At 45.1% G+C, this 26,417-nt stretch overlaps 1 protein-coding gene across 1 annotated transcript; it reads left to right on the forward strand.

Annotated features, from left to right (window-relative positions):
- Positions 1–2,229: 2,229 nt before the first annotated feature.
- LOC121001443 (mucin-5AC-like) lies at positions 2,230–24,676 on the forward strand. The gene is made up of 3 exons (XM_040432511.1): positions 2,230–3,667; positions 21,800–21,867; positions 24,485–24,676. The coding sequence occupies exons 1-3, from the start codon at positions 2,290–2,292 to the stop codon at positions 24,590–24,592; spliced, it is 1,554 nt and encodes a 517-aa protein (XP_040288445.1). The 5' UTR covers positions 2,230–2,289; the 3' UTR covers positions 24,593–24,676.
- The last annotated feature ends 1,741 nt before the right edge of the window (positions 24,677–26,417 follow it).

A 26,417-nucleotide genomic window follows, 5' to 3' on the forward strand; every position in this document is an offset into this window, starting at 1 on the left:
ACAGCATTGACTACACCTGAACAAACAATATCAAGTATGGAGTCATCTATAATACCAACCACATCTACAGAATCAATTCAACAAACCATAACTACATTAAGTGAACAGTCTACAGAACCAATAAACAAATCTACCACATCAACACTAATAAAATCTACTACACCTGAACCAACAGCATCAACTTCAACTGTAATACCAACCACATCTACAGAATCAATTCAACAAACCACAACTACATTAAGTGAACAGTCTACAGAACCAATAAACAAATCTACCACATCAACACTAATAAAATCTACTACACCTGAACCAACAGCATCAACTACAACTGAACCAACAATATCAACTATGGCTTTACCTATAATACCAACCATGTCTACAGTATCAATTCAACAAACCGCAGCTACATTACGTGAACAGTCTACAGGACAAATGAACGAATCTACCACATCAACACTAACAATATCTACTACACCTGAACCAACAATATCAACTATGGCTTCAACTATAATACCAACCATGTCTACAGCATCAGTTGGACAAACCACAACTAAATTAATTGAACAGTCTACAGGACTAATGGATGAAGCTACAACATCAATGCTAACAATATCTACTACACCTGAACCAACAACATCAACTTCAACTGTAATACCAATCATGTCTACAACATCAATTCAACAAACCACAACTACATTAAGTGAACAGTCTACAGGACCAATGAACGAATCTATAACATCAACACTAACAATATCTACTGCATTTGAACCAAGAGCATTGACTACACCTGAACCAACAATATCAACTATGGCTTTACCTATAATACCAACCATGTCTACAGTATCAATTCAACAAACCGCAGCTACATTACGTGAACAGTCTACAGGACAAATGAACGAATCTACCACATCAACACTAACAATATCTACTACATCTGAACCAACAGCATCAACTATACCTGAACCAACAATATCAACTATGGCTTCAACTATAATACCAACCATGTCTACAGCATCAGTTGGACAAACCACAACTAAATTAATTGAACAGTCTACAGGACTAATGGATGAAGCTACAACATCAATGCTAACAATATCTACTACACCTGAACCAACAACATCAACTTCAACTGTAATACCAATCATGTCTACAACATCAATTCAACAAACCACAACTACATTACGTGAACAGTCTACGGGAGCAATAAACAAATTTACAACCTCAACACTAACAATATCTACTACACCTGAACCAACAGCATTGACTACACCTGAACAAACAATATCAAGTATGGAGTCATCTATAATACCAACCACATCTACAGAATCAATTCAACAAACCACAACTACATTAAGTGAACAGTCTACAGAACCAATAAACAAATCTACCACATCAACACTAATAAAATCTACTACACCTGAACCAACAGCATCAACTACAACTGAACCTACAATATCAACTATGGCATCATCTATAATACCAACCATGTCTACAGTATCAATTCAACAAACCGCAGCTACATTAAGTGAACAGTCTACAGGACAAATGAACGAATCGACCACATCAACACTAACAATATCTACTACACCTGAACCAACAGCATCAACTACACCTGAACCAACAATATCAACTATGGCATCAACTATAATACCAACCATGTCTACAGCATCAGTTGGACAAACCACAACTAAATTAATTGAACAGTCTACAGGACTAATGGATGAAGCTACAGCATCAATGCTAACAATATCTACTACACCTGAACCAACAACATCAACTTCAACTGTAATACCAACCACATCTACAGAATCAATTCAACAAACCACAACTACATTAAGTGAACAGTCTACAGAACCAATAAACGAATTTTCCACATCAACACTAATAAAATCTACTACACCTGAACCAATAGCATCAACTACAACTGAGCCTACAATATCAACTATGGCATCATCTATAATACCAACCATGTCTACAGTATCAATTCAACAAACCACAACTACATTAAGTGAACAGTCTACAGGACAAATGAACGAATTTACAACCTCAACACTAACAATATCTACTACACCTGAACCAACAGCATTGACTACACCTGAACAAACAATATCAAGTATGGAGTCATCTATAATACCAACCACATCTACAGAATCAATTCAACAAACCACAACTACATTAAGTGAACAGTCCACAGGAACAATGAGTGATTCTACAACATCAATGCTAACAATATCTACTACACTTGAACCAACAGCATCAACTATATCTGTACCTTTCATACCAATCTCCATGTCTACAGCACCAGTGACAGAATCTACATCATCAATAACACTAACAATATCTACTACACCTGAACTAACAACATCAACTACAGCTGCACCTATAACTTCTACAGGTTATTTATCAGAATCTACAAGAGCAGCTACAAAATCAACTACACTAACAATATCTACTACATCAGAACACGCTTCATCAACTACAAATACACCTGTTACACCAACCTCAGAGTCTATAACGCCATTAGCATCTGAATCTACACAAATAAAATTAACAACCTTTACACCAACTACAACTGATACACCAACAGTGGAAACCCCTGAGTCTTTCACAAGTGAACCAGCAATTACAATAGTATCTACAGCATCTACTGAGTCTCCAACACCACCAGAATATGATACTATGGCAACATCTACAAATGAAACTACAGAGCCACCTATAACATCAAAAAACATGTCTACAGCAATCACTGAGTCTATAATATCAATGGCCGAGTATGTAACCAACACATCCGAACCAATAACGTCGACCATAACTGCATCAACATCAATGACTCCATATTCTACACCTACATTTGAATCATCTACATTAGCCACTACTGCAACAGTGACGGCATCATCCACCACATCTACTACTTATACAGTAGCTGAGAAAATATCAACTACTACATCAACTGATACAACAGAATCTACTACTCCAAGTATAACACCAACATCATCCACTACAAGCGTATCTAGTACTCCTACACCAACTAGGACAACATCAACTACTACTCCAAGTATAACACCAACATCATCTACTACAAGTACATCTACTACTCTTACAGAAAATGGGACATCAACTACTACTCCAAGTATAACACCTACATCATCCACTACAAGTACATCTACTACTCCTACAGCAATTAGAACATCAGCCAGTACTCCAATCATAACACAAACATCATCCACTACCAGTACACCTACTACTCCTACAGCAACTGGGACAACTACTACTTCACCTGACACCAGTACAAACTCTACTAATCCAATTATAATACCAACAGTAACCACTACAAGCATAATTACTACTCCTACAGCAGCTAGATCAACATCAACTACTACTTCAGCTGATACCACTACAGAATTTACTACTCCAGTAATAACATCAACATCAGCCACTAGCAGTACAACAATGACCTCAACATTATCTTCTTCTCTAAGACCTAACACGACCACAACATCATCCATCCCTTCACCTTGGACCTCAACATCACCCACTACTCCAACTACAACCACATGGAAAACTTCCACTCCAATATCGAATCTTACTTCTAGTAGCATGAAGCCAAATCTTTCCACTGAAACCAGTAGCACGTTATACTCTTCTGCTCCGGGAAGGAATACAATTAGTGAGTAATGTTACTATCTCTTACATTTGCTACATTTTATTACATGTCTTTTGATCAAATCAGATGGTTACATCTAAAGCACTAGTAACTAACTGGAGAAATGTGGGCCATTGTGGTCCTCGCTGCCTCATTTAACTAAAAGGCAGGTTGCTAAGTCTTATTAAAAAGACCAGCTGTGTATGGAGACTTATAGGCAATGATCCATGGAAAAACAATATCCAAAGAGGCATATCCCAAGGAAAGAGAACCATCTTGCTAACACCAACTTGTGGAAGTGGCTCTCTATGGGTAAAACTGACTTTTTAACAAGCATTGGAACATGAGAAGGGAAACTAGCTAAGCTAAATATCAATCCATAGACAGCTGTTTTTGGGTGCATGCCCCATTCTGGTTGGTTGAGTGCAATGCCTTGGATCCAGCTTAAGCAGGGTGCTAGGTCTCCTTAAAACTCAGTACTGACAAGGGACAAACACCCCAAAACAGCTGTCTACAGATGGATATTTGGCTTGGCTATTTTCCCTCATCATGTCCAAATGGAGTCAAAAAGTCAGACTTTGATTCATAAGAGCCACTTTCACAAGATGGCATTAGCGAGATACTTCTTTGCATACTGCAACATCTACTAATACCCAGAGTCATACTGTAGCATGAAGGTTCTAAGCCTCAATGAAAAATGTATTACAGTAATCTCCTGAGCTCCCTCTAGTGGTGGCTGTATATATCTATCTGTAGTAATCTCCTGAGCTCCCTCTAGTGGTGGCTGTATATATCTATCTGTAGTAATCTCCAGAGCTCCCTCTAGTGGTGGCTGTATATATCTGTATGCAGTAAGGCCCTGAGTTCCCTTTATTATTGGCTTTATATATATATATATATGTAGTAATCTCCTGAGCTCCCTCTAGTGGTGGCTGTATATATCTATCTGTAGTAATCTCCTGAGCTCCCTCTAGTGGTGGCTGTATATAGCTATCTGTAGTAATCTCCTGAGCTCCCTCTAGTGGTGGCTGTATATATCTGTAGGCAGTAATCTCCTGAGCTTCCTCTAGTGGTGGCTGTATATATCTGTATGTAGTAATCCACTCAGTTCCCTCTAATGGTGGCTGTATATATCTGTATGTAGTAGTCTCCTGAGCTTCCTCTAGTGGTGAGGCTGTATATATCTGTATGCAGTAATCTCCTGAGCTCCCTCTAGTGCTGGCTGTATATCTCTGTCTGTAGTAATCTCCTGAGCTCCCTCTAGTGGTGGCTGTATATATCTCTGTATGTAGTAATCTCCTGAGCTCCCTCTAGTGGTGGATGTATATATCTGTATATAGTAATCTTCTGAGCTCCCTCTAGTGGTGGCTGTATATATCTGTATGTAGTAATCTCCTGAGCTCCCTCTAGTGCTGGCTGTATATCTCTGTATGTAGTAATCTCCTGAGCTCCCTCTAGTGGTGGATGTATATATCTGTATATAGTAATCTTCTGAGCTCCCCCTAGTGGTCGCTGTATATATCTGTATGCAGTAATCTCCTGAGCTCCTTCTAGTGGTGGCTGTATACATCTGTATGCAGTAATCTTCTGAGCTCCCCCTAGCGGTGGCTGTATATATCTGTATGCAGTAATCTCCTGAGCTCCCTCTAGTGGTGGCTGTATATATCTGTATGCAGTAATCTCCTGAGCTCCCTCTAGTGGTGACTGTATATATCTGTATGCAGTAATCTCCTGAGCTCCCTCCAGTGGTGGCTGTATATATCTGTATCCAGTAACCTCCTAAACTCCCTCTAGTGGTGGCTGTATATATCTGTATGTAGTAATCTGAGCTCCCTCTAGTAGTGTCTGTATATATCTGTATGCAATAATCTCCTAAGTGTCCCGTTGTAGCAGTTGTAAATATCTGTAGCCTCCCTCTCCCAGTGACAGCTGTATGTATGGGTTTCCAGTAATTTGCTGAGCTCCCTCTAATGGACTGTGGTGTGTTTTGCGGTCCGCAAATCGTGGATCCGCAAAACACGGATGGCGTCCGTGCGTGTTCCGCAATTTACGGAACGGCATGGCCTTCAATATAAATGCCTATTCTTGTCCAAAAAGCACGGACAAGAATAGGACGTGTTATATTTATTTAGCGGGGCCATAGACTGTATTCTCTTGTCCTACAGTCATCCTCTCCCCTGAAATGGCTGATAACAGGGGGCAATAGACTGTATTCTCCTGTCCTAAAGTCATCCACTCCACTGAAATGGCTGATAACAGGGAGCAATAGGGCAATAGATTGTATTCTCCTGTCCTACAGTCATCCTCTCGCCTGAAATGGCTGATAACAGGGGGCAATAGACTGTATTCTCCTGTCCTACAGTCATCCTCTCGCCTGAAATGGCTGATAACAGGGGGCAATAGACTGTATTCTCCTGTCCTACAGTCATCCTCTCCCCTGAAATGGCTGATAACAGGGGGCAATAGACTGTATTCTCCTGTCCTACAGTCATCCTCTCCCCTGAAATGGCTGATAACAGGGGGCAATAGACTGTATTCTCCTGTCCTACAGTCATCCTCTCCCCTGAAATGGCTGATAACAGGGGGCAATAGACTGTATTCTCCTGTCCTACAGTCATCCTCTCCCCTGAAATGGCTGATAACAGGGGGCAATAGACTGTATTCTCCTGTCCTACAGTCATCCTCTCCCCTGAAATGGCTGATAACAGGGAGCAATAGACTGTATTCTCCTGTCCTACAGTCATCCTCTCCCCTGAAATGGCTGATAACAGGGGGCAATAGACTGTATTCTCCTGTCCTACAGTCATCCTCTCCCCTGAAATGGCTGATAACAGAGGGCAATAGATTGTATTCTCCTGCCCTACAGTCATCCTCTCCACTGAAATGGGTGATAACAGGGGGCAATAGACTGTATTCTCCTGTCCTACAGTCATCCTCTCCCCTGAAATGGGTGATAACAGGGGGCAATAGACTGTATTCTCCTGTCCTACAGTCATCCTCTCCCCTGAAATGACTGATAACAGGGGGCAATAGACTGTATTCTCCTGTCCTACAGTCATCCTCTCCCCTGAAATGGCTGATAACAGGGGGCAATAGACTGTATTCTCCTGTCCTACAGTCATCCTCTCCCCTGAAATGGCAGATAACAGGGGGCAATAGACTGTATTCTCCTGTCCTACAGTCATCCTCCCCCCTGAAATGGCTGATAACAGGGGGCAATAGATTGTATTCTCCTGTCCTACAGTCATCCTCTCCCCTGAAATGGCTGATAACAGGGGGCAATAGACTGTATTCTCCTGTCCTACAGTCATCCTCTCCCCTGAAATGGCTGATAACAGGGGGCAATAGACTGTATTCTCCTGTCCTACAGTCATCCTCTCCTCTGAAATGGCTGATAACAGGGGGCAATAGACTGTATTCTCCTGTCCTACAGTCATCCTCTCCCCTGAAATGGCTGATAACAGGGGGCAATAGACTGTATTCTCCTGTCCTACAGTCATCCTCTCCTCTGAAATGGCTGATAACAGGGGGCAATATACTGTATTCTCCTGTCCTACAGTCATCCTCTACACTGAAATGGCTGATAACAGGGAGCAATAGACTGTATTCTCCTGTCCTACAGTCATCCTCTCCCCTGAAATGGCTGATAACAGGGGGCAATAGACTGTATTCTCCTGTCCTACAGTCATCCTCTCCCCTGAAATGGCTGATAACAGGGGGCAATAGACTGTATTCTCCTGTCCTACAGTCATCCTCTCCCCTGAAATGGCTGATAACAGGGGGCAATAGACTGTATTCTCCTGTCCTACAGTCATCCTCTCCCCTGAAATGGCTGATAACAGAGGGCAATAGATTGTATTCTCCTGTCCTACAGTCATCCTCTCCCCTGAAATGGCTGATAACAGGGGGCAATAGACTGTATTCTCCTGTCCTACAGTCATCCTCTCCCCTGAAATGGCTGATAACAGGGGGCAATAGACTGTATTCTCCTGTCCTACAGTCATCCTCTCCCCTGAAATGGCAGATAACAGGGGGCAATAGACTGTATTCTCCTGTCCTACAGTCATCCTCCCCCCTGAAATGGCTGATAACAGGGGGCAATAGATTGTATTCTCCTGTCCTACAGTCATCCTCTCCCCTGAAATGGCTGATAACAGGGGGCAATAGACTGTATTCTCCTGTCCTACAGTCATCCTCTCCCCTGAAATGGCTGATAACAGGGGGCAATAGATTGTATTCTCCTGTCCTACAGTCATCCTCTCCCCTGAAATGGCTGATAACAGTGAGCAATAGATTGTATTCTCCTGTCCTACAGTCATCCTCTCCCCTGAAATGGCTGATAACAGGGGGCAATAGACTGTATTCTCCTGTCCTACAGTCATCCTCTCCCCTGAAATGGCTGATAACAGGGAGCAATAGACTGTATTCTCATGTCCTACAGTCATCCTCTACACTGAAATGGCTGATAACAGGGGGCAGTAGATTATATTCTCCTGTCCTACAGTCATCCTCTCCCCTGAAATGGCTGATAACAGGGGGCAATAGATTATATTCTCCTGTCCTACAGTCATCCTCTGCTCTGAAATGGCTGATAACAGGAGGCAATAGACTGTACTCTCCTGTCCTACAGTCATCCTCTCCCCTGAAATGGCTGATAACAGGGGGCAATAGACTGTATTCTCCTGTCCTACAGTCATCCTCTCCCCTGAAATGGCTGATAACAGGGGGCAATAGACTGTATTCTCCTGTCCTACAGTCATCCTGTCCCCTGAAATGGCTGATAACAGGGGGCAATAGACTGTATTCTCTTATCCTACAGTCATCCTCTCCCCTGAAATGGCTGATAACAGGGGGCAATAGACTGTATTCTCCTGTCCTACAGTCATCCTCTCCCCTGAAATGGCTGATAACAGGGGGCAATAGACTGTATTCTCCTGTCCTACAGTCATCCTCTCCCCTGAAATGGCTGATAACAGGGAGCAATAGATTGTATTCTCCTGTCCTACAGTCATCCTCTCCCCAGCATCAAATGGCTGATAACAGGGGGCAATAGACTGTATTCTCCTGTCTTACAGTCATCCTCTCCCCTGAAATGGCTGATAACAGGGAGCAATAGACTGTATTCTCCTGTCCTACAGTCATCCTCTCCCCAGCATCAAATGGCTGATAACAGGGGCAATAGACTGTATTATCCTGTCCTACAGTCATCCTCTCCTCTGAAATGGCTGATAACAGGTGGCAATAGACTGTATTCTCCTGTCCTACAGTCATCCTCTCCCCTGAAATGGCTGATAACAGGGAGCAATAGACTGTATTCTCCTGTCCTACAGTCATCCTCTCCTCTGAAATGGCTGATAACAGGGAGCAATAGACTGTATTCTCCTGTCCTACAGTCATCCTCTGCCCTGAAATGGCTGATAACAGGGAGCAATAGCCTGTATTCTCCTGTCCTACAGTCATCCTCTCCCCTGAAATGGCTGATAACAGGGAGCAATAGACTGTATTCTCCTGTCCTACAGTCATCCTCTCCCCTGAAATGGCTGATAACAGGGGGCAATAGATTGTATTCTCCTGTCCTACAGTCATCCTCTCCCCTGAAATGGCTGATAACAGGGGGCAATAAACTGTATTCTCCTGTCCTACAGTCATCCTCTCCTCTGAAATGGCTGATAACAGGGAGCAATAGACTGTATTCTCCTGTCCTACAGTTATCCTCTCCCCTGAAATGGCTGATAACAGGGGGCAATAGACTGTATTCTCCTGTCCTACAGTCATCCTCTCCTCTGAAATGGCTGATAACAGGGGACAATAGATTGTATTCTCCTGTCCTACAGTCATCCTCTCCCCTGAAATGGCTGATAACAGGAAGCAATAGACTGTATTCTCCTGTCCTACAGTCATCCTCTCCCCTGAAATGGCTGATAACAGGGAGCAATAGACTGTATTCTCCTGTCCTACAGTCATGCTCTCCTCTGAAATGGCTGCTATCAGGTGGCAATAGATTGTATTCTCCTTTCCTACAGTCATCCTCTCCCCTGAAATGGCTGATAACAGGGGGCAATAGACTGTATTCTCCTGTCCTACAGTTATCCTCTCCCCTGAAATGGCTGATAACAGGGGGCAATAGACTGTATTCTCCTGTCCTACAGTCATCCTCTCCCCTGAAATGGCTGATAACAGGGAGCAATAGACTGTATTCTCCTGTCCTACAGTCATCCTCTCCCCTGAAATGGCTGATAACAGGGGACAATAGACTGTATTCTCCTGTCCTACAGTCATCCTCTCCTCTGAAATGGCTGATAACAGGGGACAATAGATTGTATTCTCCTCTCCTACAGTCATCCTCTCCCCTGAAATGGCTGATAACAGGAAGCAATAGACTGTATTCTCCTGTCCTACAGTCATCCTCTCCCCTGAAATGGCTGATAACAGGGAGCAATAGACTGTATTCTCCTGTCCTACAGTCATCCTCTCCCCTGAAATGGCTGATAACAGGGAGCAATAGACTGTATTCTCCTGTCCTACAGTCATCCTCTCCCCTGAAATGGCAGATAACAGGGGGCAATAGATTGTATTCTCCTGTCCTACAGTCATCCTCTCCACTGAAATGGCTGATAACAGGGGGCAATAGACTGTATTCTCCTGTCCTACAGTCATTCTCTCCCCTGAAATGGCTGATAACAGGGAGCAATAGCCTGTATTCTCCTGTCCTACAGTCATCCTCTCCCCTGAAATGGCTGATAACAGGGAGCAATAGACTGTATTCTCCTGTCCTACAGTCATCCTCTCCCCTGAAATGGCTGATAACAGGGAGCAATAGACTGTATTCTCCTGTCCTACAGTCATCCTCTCCCCTGAAATGGCTGATAACAGGGAGCAATAGACTGTATTCTCCTGTCCTACAGTTATCCTCTCCTCTGAAATGGCTGATAACAGGGAGCAATAGACTGTATTCTCCTGTCCTACAGTCATCCTCTCCCCTGAAATGGCTGATAACAGGGGGCAATAAACTGTATTCTCCTGTCCTACAGTCATCCTCTCCTCTGAAATGGCTGATAACAGGGAGCAATAGACTGTATTTTCCAGTCCTACAGTCATCCTCTCCCCTGAAATGGCTGATAACAGGGGGCAATGGACTGTATTCTCCTGTCCTACAGTTATCCTCTCCCCTGAAATGGCTGATAACAGGGGGCAATAGACTGTATTCTCCTGTCCTACAGTCATCCTCTCCCCTGAAATGGCTGATAACAGGGAGCAATAGACTGTATTCTCCTGTCCTACAGTCATCCTCTCCCCTGAAATGGCTGATAACAGGGAGCAATAGACTGTATTCTCCTGTCCTACAGTCATCCTCTCCCCTGAAATGGCTGATAACAGGGGGCAATAGACTGTATTCTCCTTTCCTACAGTCACCCCCCCCCCCCCCCTGAAATGGCTGATAACAGGGACAATAGATTGTATTCTCCTGTCCTACAGTCATCCTCTCCCCTGAAATGGCTGATAACAGGAAGCAATAGACTGTATTCTCCTGTCCTACAGTCATCCTCTCCCCTGAAATGGCTGATAACAGGGGGCAATAGATTGTATTCTCCTGTCCTACAGTCATCCTCTCCCCTGAAATGGCTGATAACAGGGAGCAATAGACTGTATTCTCCTGTCCTACAGTCATCCTCTCCCCTGAAATGGCTGATAACAGGAAGCAATAGACTGTATTCTCCTGTCCTACAGTCATCCTCTCCCCTGAAATGGCTGATAACAGGGGGCAATAGACTGTATTCTCCTGTCCTACAGTCATCCTCTCCCCTGAAATGGCTGATAACAGGGAGCAATAGACTGTATTCTCCTGTCCTACAGTCATATTCTCCCCTGAAATGGCAGATAACAGGGGGCAATAGATTGTATTCTCCTGTCCTACAGTCATCCTCTCCACTGAAATGGCTGATAACAGGGGGCAATAGACTGTATTCTCCTGTCCTACAGTCATTCTCTCCCCTGAAATGGCTGATAACAGGGAGCAATAGCCTGTATTCTCCTGTCCTACAGTCATCCTCTCCCCTGAAATGGCTGATAACAGGGAGCAATAGACTGTATTCTCCTGTCCTACAGTCATCCTCTCCCCTGAAATGGCTGATAACAGGGAGCAATAGACTGTATTCTCCTGTCCTACAGTCATCCTCTCCCCTGAAATGGCTGATAACAGGGAGCAATAGACTGTATTCTCCTGTCCTACAGTTATCCTCTCCTCTGAAATGGCTGATAACAGGGAGCAATAGACTGTATTCTCCTGTCCTACAGTCATCCTCTCCCCTGAAATGGCTGATAACAGGGGGCAATAAACTGTATTCTCCTGTCCTACAGTCATCCTCTCCTCTGAAATGGCTGATAACAGGGAGCAATAGACTGTATTCTCCAGTCCTACAGTCATCCTCTCCCCTGAAATGGCTGATAACAGGGGGCAATGGACTGTATTCTCCTGTCCTACAGTTATCCTCTCCCCTGAAATGGCTGATAACAGGGGGCAATAGACTGTATTCTCCTGTCCTACAGTCATCCTCTCCCCTGAAATGGCTGATAACAGGGAGCAATAGACTGTATTCTCCTGTCCTACAGTCATCCTCTCCCCTGAAATGGCTGATAACAGGGAGCAATAGACTGTATTCTCCTGTCCTACAGTCATCCTCTCCCCTGAAATGGCTGATAACAGGGGACAATAGACTGTATTCTCCTGTCCTACAGTCATCCTCTCCTCTGAAATGGCTGATAACAGGGGGCAATAGACTGTATTCTCCTTTCCTACAGTCACCCCCCCCCCCTGAAATGGCTGATAACAGGGACAATAGATTGTATTCTCCTGTCCTACAGTCATCCTCTCCCCTGAAATGGCTGATAACAGGAAGCAATAGACTGTATTCTCCTGTCCTACAGTCATCCTCTCCCCTGAAATGGCTGATAACAGGGGGCAATAGATTGTATTCTCCTGTCCTACAGTCATCCTCTCCCCTGAAATGGCTGATAACAGGGAGCAATAGACTGTATTCTCCTGTCCTACAGTCATCCTCTCCCCTGAAATGGTTGATAACAGGAAGCAATAGACTGTATTCTCCTGTCCTACAGTCATCCTCTCCCCTGAAATGGCTGATAACAGGGGGCAATAGACTGTATTCTCCTGTCCTACAGTCATCCTCTCCTCTGAAATGGCTGATAACAGGGAGCAATAGATTGTATTCTCCTCTCCTACAGTCATCCTCACCCCTGAAATGGTTGATAACAGGGGGCAATAGACTGTATTCTCCTGTCCTACAGTCATCCTCTCCTCTGAAATGGCTGATAACAGGGAGCAATAGACTGTATTCTCCTGTCCTACAGTCATCCTCTCCCCTGAAATGGCTGATAACAGGGAGCAATAGACTGTATTCTCCTGTCCTACAGTCATCCTCTCCCCTGAAATGGCTGATAGCAGGGAGCAATAGACTGTATTCTCCTGTCCTACAGTCATCCTCTACACTGAAATGGCTGATAACAGGGGGCAGTAGATTATATTCTCCTGTCCTACAGTCATCCTCTCCCCTGAAATGGCTGATAACAGGGGGCAATAGACTGTATTCTCCTGTCCTACAGTCATCCTCTCCCCTGAAATGGCTGATAACAGGGGGCAATAGATTATATTCTCCTGTCCTACAGTCATCCTCTGCTCTGAAATGGCTGATAACAGGAGGCAATAGACTGTACTCTCCTGTCCTACAGTCATCCTCTCCCCTGAAATGGCTGATAACAGGGGGCAATAGACTGTATTCTCCTGTCCTACAGTCATCCTCTCCCCTGAAATGGCTGATAACGGGGCAATAGACTGTATTCTCCTGTCCTACAGTCATCCTCTCCCCTGAAATGGCTGATAACAGGGGGCAATAGACTGTATTCTCCTGTCCTACAGTCATCCTCTCCCCTGAAATGGCTGATAACAGGGGGCAATAGACTGTATTCTCCTGTCCTACAGTCATCCTCTCCCCTGAAATGGCTGATAACAGGGAGCAATAGACTGTATTCTCCTGTCCTACAGTCATCCTCTCCCCTGAAATGGCTGATAACAGGGGACAATAGACTGTATTCTCCTGTCCTACAGTCATCCTCTCCTCTGAAATGGCTGATAACAGGGGGCAATAGACTGTATTCTCCTTTCCTACAGTCACCCCCCCCCCCCTGAAATGGCTGATAACAGGGACAATAGATTGTATTCTCCTGTCCTACAGTCATCCTCTCCCCTGAAATGGCTGATAACAGGAAGCAATAGACTGTATTCTCCTGTCCTACAGTCATCCTCTCCCCTGAAATGGCTGATAACAGGGGGCAATAGATTGTATTCTCCTGTCCTACAGTCATCCTCTCCCCTGAAATGGCTGATAACAGGGAGCAATAGACTGTATTCACCTGTCCTACAGTCATCCTCTCCCCTGAAATGGCTGATAACAGGAAGCAATAGACTGTATTCTCCTGTCCTACAGTCATCCTCTCCCCTGAAATGGCTGATAACAGGGGGCAATAGACTGTATTCTCCTGTCCTACAGTCATCCTCTCCTCTGAAATGGCTGATAACAGGGAGCAATAGATTGTATTCTCCTCTCCTACAGTCATCCTCACCCCTGAAATGGTTGATAACAGGGGGCAATAGACTGTATTCTCCTGTCCTACAGTCATCCTCTCCTCTGAAATGGCTGATAACAGGGAGCAATAGACTGTATTCTCCTGTCCTACAGTCATCCTCTCCCCTGAAATGGCTGATAACAGGGAGCAATAGACTGTATTCTCCTGTCCTACAGTCATTCTCTCCCCTGAAATGGCTGATAACAGGGAGCAATAGCCTGTATTCTCCTGTCCTACAGTCATCCTCTCCCCTGAAATGGCTGATAACAGGGAGCAATAGACTGTATTCTCCTGTCCTACAGTCATCCTCTCCCCTGAAATGGCTGATAACAGGGAGCAATAGACTGTATTCTCCTGTCCTACAGTCATCCTCTCCCCTGAAATGGCTGATAACAGGGAGCAATAGACTGTATTCTCCTGTCCTACAGTTATCCTCTCCTCTGAAATGGCTGATAACAGGGAGCAATAGACTGTATTCTCCTGTCCTACAGTCATCCTCTCCCCTGAAATGGCTGATAACAGGGGGCAATAAACTGTATTCTCCTGTCCTACAGTCATCCTCTGCTCTGAAATGGCTGATAACAGGGAGCAATAGACTGTATTCTCCAGTCCTACAGTCATCCTCTCCCCTGAAATGGCTGATAACAGGGGGCAATGGACTGTATTCTCCTGTCCTACAGTTATCCTCTCCCCTGAAATGGCTGATAACAGGGGGCAATAGACTGTATTCTCCTGTCCTACAGTCATCCTCTCCCCTGAAATGGCTGATAACAGGGAGCAATAGACTGTATTTTCCTGTCCTACAGTCATCCTCTCCCCTGAAATGGCTGATAACAGGGAGCAATAGACTGTATTCTCCTGTCCTACAGTCATCCTCTCCCCTGAAATGGCTGATAACAGGGGACAATAGACTGTATTCTCCTGTCCTACAGTCATCCTCTCCCCTGAAATGGCTGATAACAGGGGGCAATAGACTGTATTCTCCTGTCCTACAGTCATCCTCTCCCCTGAAATGGCTGATAACAGGGGACAATAGACTGTATTCTCCTGTCCTACAGTCATCCTCTCCTCTGAAATGGCTGATAACAGGGGGCAATAGACTGTATTCTCCTTTCCTACAGTCCCCCCCCCCCCCCCCCTGAAATGGCTGATAACAGGGACAATAGATTGTATTCTCCTGTCCTACAGTCATCCTCTCCCCTGAAATGGCTGATAACAGGAAGCAATAGACTGTATTCTCCTGTCCTACAGTCATCCTCTCCCCTGAAATGGCTGATAACAGGGGGAAATAGATTGTATTCTCCTGTCCTACAGTCATCCTCTCCCCTGAAATGGCTGATAACAGGGAGCAATAGACTGTATTCTCCTGTCCTACAGTCATCCTCTCCCCTGAAATGGTTGATAACAGGAAGCAATAGACTGTATTCTCCTGTCCTACAGTCATCCTCTCCCCTGAAATGGCTGATAACAGGGGGCAATAGACTGTATTCTCCTGTCCTACAGTCATCCTCTCCTCTGAAATGGCTGATAACAGGGAGCAATAGATTGTATTCTCCTCTCCTACAGTCATCCTCACCCCTGAAATGGTTGATAACAGGGGGCAATAGACTGTATTCTCCTGTCCTACAGTCATCCTCTCCTCTGAAATGGCTGATAACAGGGAGCAATAGACTGTATTCTCCTGTCCTACAGTCATCCTCTCCCCTGAAATGGCTGATAACAGGGAGCAATAGACTGTATTCTCCTGTCCTACAGTCATCCTCTCCCCTGAAATGGCTGATAACAGGGAGCAATAGACTGTATTCTCCTGTCCTACAGTCATCCTCTACACTGAAATGGCTGATAACAGGGGGCAGTAGATTATATTCTCCTGTCCTACAGTCATCCTCTCCCCTGAAATGGCTGATAACAGGGGGCAATAGACTGTATTCTCCTGTCCTACAGTCATCCTCTCCCCTGAAATGGCTGATAACAGGGGGCAATAGATTGTATTCTCCTGTCCTACAGTCATCCTCTCCCCTGAAGTGGCTGATAACAGTGAGCAATAGATTGTATTCTCCTGTCCTACAGTCATCCTCTCCCCTGAAATGGCTGATAACAGGGGGCAATAGACTGTATTCTCCTGTCCTACAGTCATCCTCTCCTCTGAAATGGCTGATAACAGGGGGCAATAGACTGTATTCTCCTGTCCTACAGTCATCCTCTCCCCTGAAATGGCTGATAACAGGGGGCAATAGACTGTATTCTCCTGTCCTACAGTCATCCTCTCCTCTGAAATGGCTGATAACAGGGGGCAATATACTGTATTCTCCTGTCCTACAGTCATCCTCTACACTGAAATGGCTGATAACAGGGAGCAATAGACTGTATTCTCCTGTCCTACAGTCATCCTCTCCCCTGAAATGGCTGATAACAGGGGGCAATAGACTGTATTCTCCTGTCCTACAGTCATCCTCTCCCCTGAAATGGCTGATAACAGGGGGCAATAGACTGTATTCTCCTGTCCTACAGTCATCCTCTCCCCTGAAATGGCTGATAACAGGGGGCAATAGACTGTATTCTCCTGTCCTACAGTCATCCTCTCCCCTGAAATGGCTGATAACAGAGGGCAATAGATTGTATTCTCCTGTCCTACAGTCATCCTCTCCCCTGAAATGGCTGATAACAGGGGGCAATAGACTGTATTCTCCTGTCCTACAGTCATCCTCTCCCCTGAAATGGCTGATAACAGGGGGCAATAGACTGTATTCTCCTGTCCTACAGTCATCCTCTCCCCTGAAATGGCAGATAACAGGGGGCAATAGACTGTATTCTCCTGTCCTACAGTCATCCTCCCCCCTGAAATGGCTGATAACAGGGGGCAATAGATTGTATTCTCCTGTCCTACAGTCATCCTCTCCCCTGAAATGGCTGATAACAGGGGGCAATAGACTGTATTCTCCTGTCCTACAGTCATCCTCTCCCCTGAAATGGCTGATAACAGGGGGCAATAGATTGTATTCTCCTGTCCTACAGTCATCCTCTCCCCTGAAATGGCTGATAACAGTGAGCAATAGATTGTATTCTCCTGTCCTACAGTCATCCTCTCCCCTGAAATGGCTGATAACAGGGAGCAATAGACTGTATTCTCCTGTCCTACAGTCATCCTCTACACTGAAATGGCTGATAACAGGGGGCAGTAGATTATATTCTCCTGTCCTACAGTCATCCTCTCCCCTGAAATGGCTGATAACAGGGGGCAATAGACTGTATTCTCCTGTCCTACAGTCATCCTCTCCCCTGAAATGGCTGATAACAGGGGGCAATAGATTATATTCTCCTGTCCTACAGTCATCCTCTGCTCTGAAATGGCTGATAACAGGAGGCAATAGACTGTACTCTCCTGTCCTACAGTCATCCTCTCCCCTGAAATGGCTGATAACAGGGGGCAATAGACTCTATTCTCCTGTCCTACAGTCATCCTCTCCCCTGAAATGGCTGATAACAGGGGGCAATAGACTGTATTCTCCTGTCCTACAGTCATCCTCTCCCCTGAAATGGCTGATAACAGGGGGCAATAGACTGTATTCTCCTGTCCTACAGTCATCCTCTCCCCTGAAATGGCTGATAACAGGGGGCAATAGACTGTATTCTCCTGTCCTACAGTCATCCTCTCCCCTGAAATGGCTGATAACAGGGAGCAATAGACTGTATTCTCCTGTCCTACAGTCATCCTCTCCCCTGAAATGGCTGATAACAGGGAGCAATAGATTGTATTCTCCTGTCCTACAGTCATCCTCTCCCCAGCATCAAATGGCTGATAACAGGGGGCAATAGACTGTATTCTCCTGTCTTACAGTCATCCTCTCCCCTGAAATGGCTGATAACAGGGAGCAATAGACTGTATTCTCCTGTCCTACAGTCATCCTCTCCCCATCATCAAATGGCTGATAACAGGGGGCAATAGACTGTATTATCCTGTCCTACAGTCATCCTCTCCTCTGAAATGGCTGATAACAGGTGGCAATAGACTGTATTCTCCTGTCCTACAGTCATCCTCTCCCCTGAAATGGCTGATAACAGGGAGCAATAGACTGTATTCTCCTGTCCTACAGTCATCCTCTCCTCTGAAATGGCTGATAACAGGGAGCAATAGACTGTATTCTCCTGTCCTACAGTCATCCTCTGCCCTGAAATGGCTGATAACAGGGAGCAATAGCCTGTATTCTCCTGTCCTACAGTCATCCTCTCCCCTGAAATGGCTGATAACAGGGAGCAATAGACTGTATTCTCCTGTCCTACAGTCATCCTCTCCCCTGAAATGGCTGATAACAGGGGGCAATAGATTGTATTCTCCTGTCCTACAGTCATCCTCTCCCCTGAAATGGCTGATAACAGGGGGCAATAAACTGTATTCTCCTGTCCTACAGTCATCCTCTCCTCTGAAATGGCTGATAACAGGGAGCAATAGACTGTATTCTCCTGTCCTACAGTTATCCTCTCCCCTGAAATGGCTGATAACAGGGGGCAATAGACTGTATTCTCCTGTCCTACAGTCATCCTCTCCCCTGAAATGGCTGATAACAGGGAGCAATAGACTGTATTCTCCTGTCCTACAGTCATGCTCTCCTCTGAAATGGCTGCTATCAGGTGGCAATAGATTGTATTCTCCTTTCCTACAGTCATCCTCTCCCCTGAAATGGCTGATAACAGGGGGCAATAGACTGTATTCTCCTGTCCTACAGTTATCCTCTCCCCTGAAATGGCTGATAACAGGGGGCAATAGACTGTATTCTCCTGTCCTACAGTCATCCTCTCCCCTGAAATGGCTGATAACAGGGGACAATAGACTGTATTCTCCTGTCCTACAGTCATCCTCTCCTCTGAAATGGCTGATAACAGGGGACAATAGATTGTATTCTCCTGTCCTACAGTCATCCTCTCCCCTGAAATGGCTGATAACAGGAAGCAATAGACTGTATTCTCCTGTCCTACAGTCATCCTCTCCCCTGAAATGGCTGATAACAGGGAGCAATAGACTGTATTCTCCTGTCCTACAGTCATCCTCTCCCCTGAAATGGCTGATAACAGGGAGCAATAGACTGTATTCTTCTGTCCTACAGTCATCCTCTCCCCTGAAATGGCTGATAACAGGGGGCAATAGATTGTATTCTCCTGTCCTACAGTCATCCTCTCCACTGAAATGGCTGATAACAGGGGGCAATAGACTGTATTCTCCTGTCCTACAGTCATCCTCTCCCCTGAAATGGCTGATAACAGGGAGCAATAGCCTGTATTCTCCTGTCCTACAGTCATCCTCTCCCCTGAAATGGCTGATAACAGGGAGCAATAGACTGTATTCTCCTGTCCTACAGTCATCCTCTCCCCTGAAATGGCTGATAACAGGGAGCAATAGACTGTATTCTCCTGTCCTACAGTCATCCTCTCCCCTGAAATGGCTGATAACAGGGAGCAATAGACTGTATTCTCCTGTCCTACAGTTATCCTCTCCTCTGAAATGGCTGATAACAGGGAGCAATAGACTGTATTCTCCTGTCCTACAGTCATCCTCTCCCCTGAAATGGCTGATAACAGGGAGCAATAGATTGTATTCTCCTGTCCTACAGTCATCCTCTCCTCTGAAATGGCTGATAACAGGGAGCAATAGACTGTATTCTCCTGTCCTACAGTCATCCTCTCCCCTGAAATGGCTGATAACAGGGGGCAATAGACTGTATTCTCCTGTCCTACAGTTATCCTCTCCCCTGAAATGGCTGATAACAGGGGGCAATAGACTGTATTCTCCTGTCCTACAGTCATCCTCTCCCCTGAAATGGCTGATAACAGGGAGCAATAGACTGTATTCTTCTGTCCTACAGTCATCCTCTCCCCTGAAATGGCTGATAACAGGGAGCAATAGACTGTATTCTCCTGTCCTACAGTCATCCTCTCCCCTGAAATGGCTGATAACAGGGGACAATAGACTGTATTCTCCTGTCCTACAGTCATCCTCTCCTCTGAAATGGCTGATAACAGGGGGCAATAGACTGTATTCTCCTTTCCTACAGTCCCCCCCCCCCCCCTGAAATGGCTGATAACAGGGACAATATACTGTATTCTCCTGTCCTACAGTCATCCTCTCCCCTGACATGGCTGATAACAGGGAGCAATAGACTGTATTCTCCTGTCCTACAGTCATCCTCTCCCCTGAAATGGCTGATAACAGGAAGCAATAGACTGTATTCTCCTGTCCTACAGTCATCCTCTCCCCTGAAATGGCTGATAACAGGGGGCAATAGACTGTATTCTCCTGTCCTACAGTCATCCTCTCCTCTGAAATGGCTGATAACAGGGAGCAATAGACTGTATTCTCCTGTCCTACAGTCATCCTCTCCCCTGAAATGGCTGATAACAGGGAGCAATAGACTGTATTCTCCTGTCCTACAGTCATCCTCTCCCCTGAAATGGCTGATAACAGGGAGCAATAGACTGTATTCTCCTGTCCTACAGTCATCCTCTCCCCTGAAATGACTGATAACAGGGGGCAATAGACTGTATTCTCCTGTCCTACAGTCATCCTCTCCCCTGAAATGGCTGATAACAGGGGCAATAGACTGTATTCTCCTGTCCTACAGTCATCCTCTCCCCTGAAATGGCTGATAACAGGGAGCAATAGACTGTATTCTCCTGTCCTACAGTCATCCTCTCCCCTGAAATGGCTGATAACAGGGGGCAATAGACTGTATTCTCCTGTCCTACAGTCATCCTCTCCCCTGAAATGGCTGATAACAGGGGGCAATAGACTGTATTCTCCTGTCCTACAGTCATCCTCTCCTCTGAAATGGCTGATAACAGGGAGCAATAGACTGTATTCTCCTGTCCTACAGTCATCCTCTCCCCTGAAATGGCTGATAACAGGGGGCAATAGACTGTATTCTCCTGTCCTACAGTCATCCTCTCCCCTGAAATGGCTGATAACAGGGGGCAATAGACTGTATTCTCCTGTCCTACAGTCATCCTCTCCCCTGAAATGGCTGATAACAGGGAGCAATAGATTGTATTCTCCTGTCCTACAGTCATCCTCTCCCCTGAAATGGCTGATAACAGGGGGCAATAGACTGTATTCTCCTGTCCTACAGTCATCCTCTCCCCTGAAATGGCTGATAACAGGGGGCAATAGACTGTATTCTCCTGTCCTACAGTCATCCTGTCCCCTGAAATGGCTGATAACAGGGGGCAATAGACTGTATTCTCTTATCCTACAGTCATCCTCTCCCCTGAAATGGCTGATAACAGGGGGCAATAGACTGTATTCTCCTGTCCTACAGTCATCCTCTCCCCTGAAATGGCTGATAACAGGGGGCAATAGACTGTATTCTCCTGTCCTACTGTCATCCTCTCCCCTGAAATGGCTGATAACAGGGGGCAATAGATTGTATTTAGAGGATTTCGAACAAAATGCTATTAAATTTATTTATTATTCACTGGTTTGGTAGTAACTATGTCAAATAATATAAAACAGTTTCCGTTCTTTGACAGATGCGGTTGTACTTAGGGTCCAGCTGACGAGTGCCCCTCCCATAGACTTGGGTCTATTACTACAGCAGGTGAAGTGTTACATTTTACTCTCATTATCCACCGTTGTCCTATCTGTAATTCTCCCCTTTTGGGGAAACCATAACTCCCAGCATGGTCCACAAGTCACTTTCTTTGTGCCTCATTTCCTTACCTTCTATAGACCTATTACATCTCACAGCTGAGAACCTGTTACAATTGCATCCAGCCCAGACGGATACATTTTACCTCCACTGATACATTGTAACACACTGATGCAGGACAGGAGAGAGATTTGTGCTGATGAGTCTTTTAAGGCTACTTTCACACAGGCGTTTTTACCGGATCCGGCAGGATTCACCAAAAACGCTTCCGTTACTGATAATACAACCGTCTGCGTCCGTTATGAACGGATCCGTTTTTTATTATCTTTAACATTGCCAAGACGGATCCGTCATGGACTCCCTTGAAAGTCAATGGAGGACTGATCCGTTTTCTATTGTGGCAGATTGTGTCAGTGAAAACGGATCCGTCCCCATTGACTTACATTGTGTGTCAGGACGGATCCGTTTTGCTTCGATCCCAGGACGGATAGCAAACCGCAGCATGCTGCTCTCCGGTTTGGGAACGGAACGGAATGCATTTTGGAGCGCTCCGTTCTGTAACTGCTTTTAATGGAGAAAAAATAAAATTTTATGGATTTTACCAATACCAGTGGCTGGAAATCGCTTACATTTATCCGTTCTGTTCAGTTACGTTTTGTCCCCATTGACAATGAATGGGGACTAAACGGAAGCGTTTTTTTTCAGTATTGACGGATCTCAAAACCGGACAATATTAACGCTAGTGTGAAATTAGCCTAACTCACAGGGGATTGTCTGGACTGGATACTTTGTAACAAACCCTCAGCTTTCAAGGTCTATATATTTCAGCGTATGGATGTTAGCAACTGTTTCTATTCACTGCTAGCAAACAGAGATCTTGATTAGGCCTCTTTCACACAACCGGATGGCTTTTTCAGTGTTTTGCGGGCCGTTTTTTCCAGATCCGTTGTTCCGTTCCGTTTTTTGTTTCCGTTGTGTTTCCGTTTCGGTTCCGTTTTTCCGTATGGCCTATACAGTATACAGTAATTACATAGAAAAAATTGGGCTGGGCATAACATTTTCAATAGATGGTTCCGCAAAAAACGGAACGGATACGGAAGACATACGGATGCATTTCCGTATGTGTTCCGTTTTTTTTGCGGACCCATTGACTTGAATGGAGCCACGGACCGTGATTTGCAGACAAGAATAGGACAAGACTCAAAATGTAGCGGAACGGAATTGTGGACATTCGGAAACGGAATGCTCACGGAGTACATTCCGTTTTTTTTTTGCGGACCCATTGAAATGAATGGTTCCGTATACGGAACGCAATAAACGGCCCATATACGGAACGCAAAAAAAGTTCGTGTGAACGAGACCTAACAGTGAGACATTGAAACACAAAAGATGCATGACCTTTCGTGATACAATGACTAAGGGGGTTTTCCAGGGAGATTTTTTTTAAAGGGTTAAAAATAAAAAGAATCGTTCCCTCCACTGATCCCTCAATGCTTTCTATATCCTGGTCCACCCGGCTCACCCAATCACAGGCTGAGGTGGGTCACCACAGGGGATTGGTGGGGGTGAGTAGTGTTTCTTTTCATTTTTAACCCTTTCTGACCCGTAGTCATTTAAAAAAGTTAAAACATCTCCCTGGAAAACCCCTTTAAGCTAATGTGCAGATGCGGTGGTGTGATTTTCACGCACGGTTTCTAGGAGACGATCGGGATGGGGACCCGATCATTATTATTTTCCCTTATAACATGGTTATAAGGGAAAATAAAGGCATTCTGAATACATAATGCATAGTAAAATAGCGCTGGAGGGGTTAAAAAAATTAAATAAATAATTTAACGTACCTTAATCCACTTGATCGCGCAGCCGGCATCTCTTCTGTCTTCTTCTTAGCTGTGTGCAGGAAAAGGACCTGTGGTGACGTCACTCCGGTCATCACATGATCCATCACCATGGTAAAAGATCATGTGACGGACCATGTGATGACCGGAGTGACGTCACCACAGGTCCTTTTCCTGCACACAGCACAGGTGAAGACAGAAGAGAAGCCGGGCTGCGCGAGCAAGTGGATTAAGGCGAGTTAAATTTTTTTAATTTTTTTTTAACCCCTCCAGCGATGTTTTACTATGTAGTCTGTATTCAGAATGCTATTATTTCCCCTTATAACCATGTTATAAGGGAAAATAATACAATCTACACAACACCGATCCCAAGCCCGAACTTCTGTGAAGAAGTTCGGGTTTGGGTACCAAACATGCGCGATTTTTCTCACACGCGTGCAAAACGCATTACAATGTTTGCACTCGCGCTGAAAAATCGTGCATGTTCCCGCAACGCACCCGCACCTTTTCCCGCAATGCCCGTGTGAATTCGGCCATAGTGTTTGCACAGCATCGGAAACATGTGGCCGATTTCTTCCACAAACAGCGCCACCCCTGTCCACAGGCTGTGTGTAGTATGACAGCTCCACCCATTTCATTCTAGTACAGATGCAACCCAATCCTGGACAACCCCTTTAAGAAGCCATATTGTTCCTGGCAGATGTGTAATCGTCTTCCTTCTCTGACAGGTGTGCGAGATGCTGTCCATGGAGCTGGGCAGTGGAGACTTCACACTGACTTATGGCCACATCGGGATCTCCAGGGACTGTAGGTCCTCTCTGTACAGCAGTGGGTAACCTGGACACCCCCCCCCCCCCCCCCCCAGTCATGCAGATACAAGGACCTCCCAATTCTGCTGCTATCCACAAGATATTTATTAACTCATTTCTACTTGTTCTTCATTCTCCCACAATGCACTTCTGCAACTGGAAGAGACATCATATACCTGCTCATACTGAGCTTTCTCATATACCTGCTCATACTGAGCTTTCTGGTTCATGAATAGAATGTCAATGCTACAGTGAAGACTGAAAACAGTAAGGGCATGGATAGAGAGGGGAGGAGCCTATCAAAATGTAGCCTTTCCCGTCAGGTGGTCAGCACATCTGACACCTTGCAAAAACGGGCGTTTAGCTTCATAAGATCCTCCGCTGCTGTGACAACTGATGAACACCTCTGGTTCACATTATGTGGTCCTAAGGGGTTGTCATGGCATGGGGGATGGTCTAATAAAAGCCCCTACATCCACCATATTGTCAGCCTCAGAAATGATACCGAAGTATTGCGGCGCTGTTCAAAACTGTATACCGTATATACAACCATACTGAATACAGGACGCCCAGGGCTCGGGGGTCAAAGCCCGGCCAAGCCGAGACACATCCCTTACCCCAACATTTTAGGCTGTGGTGTCATAGGGACTATCATGCCACCCAGCTTTCCTAAGAGCAGACAGGAGCCGGTCTGTATATTGCCCTCACTGAAATCATGGAGGGCTGTTGAACGAGCACTAGTAGGAAGGGGACATGTAAGCTTCCAGTAGGGTGCTCGTCAAGTCTTTGGCAGTAGGGCACCAGTAGAGTGACATTGAAATCACTGGCATGGTCAGTGTTGGACTGGGATACATTGGGGCCACCACAGGAACTAATAGTGAGGGGCCACCTTTCACCTTACCACCGTATATACTGTATACACTTACACTGTATAGTTAAATCCTCCTGGTATGCTATATATACACCATACACAAATAATGCTGAGCCACAGCACTCAAACCGATGCCATGGGTTTTATCTTAGACTTCAACTGATACAGTAATGCAGACATCCTACAAATGTACATAATGTTCTCATATACTGTAAATAAAAATGATTTATAATGTACCGATATAGTAAGAAAAAATATGTTGGCTCAAATCATACAACGATCTATACTGTGAGTAGACAATAGCATCACTGCACAATCATACACACATATAGATGTATCTGTTTATAAACACGAATATACAGTACAGACCAAAAGTTTGGACACACCTTCTCATTCAAAGAGTTTTCTTTATTTTCATAACTATGAAAATTGTAGATTCACACTGAAGGCATCAAAACTATGAATTAACACATGTGGAATTATATACATAACAAACAAGTGTGAAACAACTGAAAATATGTCATATTCTAGGTTCTTCAAAGTAGCCACCTTTTGCTTTGATTACTGCTTTGCACACTTTTGGCATTCTCTTGATAAGCTTCAAGAGGTAGTCCCCTGAAATGGTTTTCACTTCACAGGTGTGCCCTGTCAGGTTTAATAAGTGGGATTTCTTGCCTTATAAATGAGGTTGGGACCATCAGTTGCGTTGAGGAGAAGTCAGGTGGATACACAGCTGATAGTCCTACTGAATAGACTGTTAGAATTTGTATTATGGCAAGAAAAAAGCAGCTAAGTAAAGAAAAACGAGTGGCCATCATTACTTTAAGAAATTAAGGTCAGTCAGTCAGTCGAAAAATTGGGAAAACTTTGAAAGTAAGGGCTATTTCACCATGAAGGAGAGTGATGGGGTGCTGCGCCAGATGACCTGGCCTCCACAGTCACCGGACCTGAACCCAATCGAGATGGTTTGGGGTGAGCTGG

This window comes from Bufo bufo, chromosome 5 (genome assembly GCF_905171765.1).
Source record: "Bufo bufo chromosome 5, aBufBuf1.1, whole genome shotgun sequence".
Taxonomy (NCBI): domain Eukaryota; kingdom Metazoa; phylum Chordata; class Amphibia; order Anura; family Bufonidae; genus Bufo; species Bufo bufo.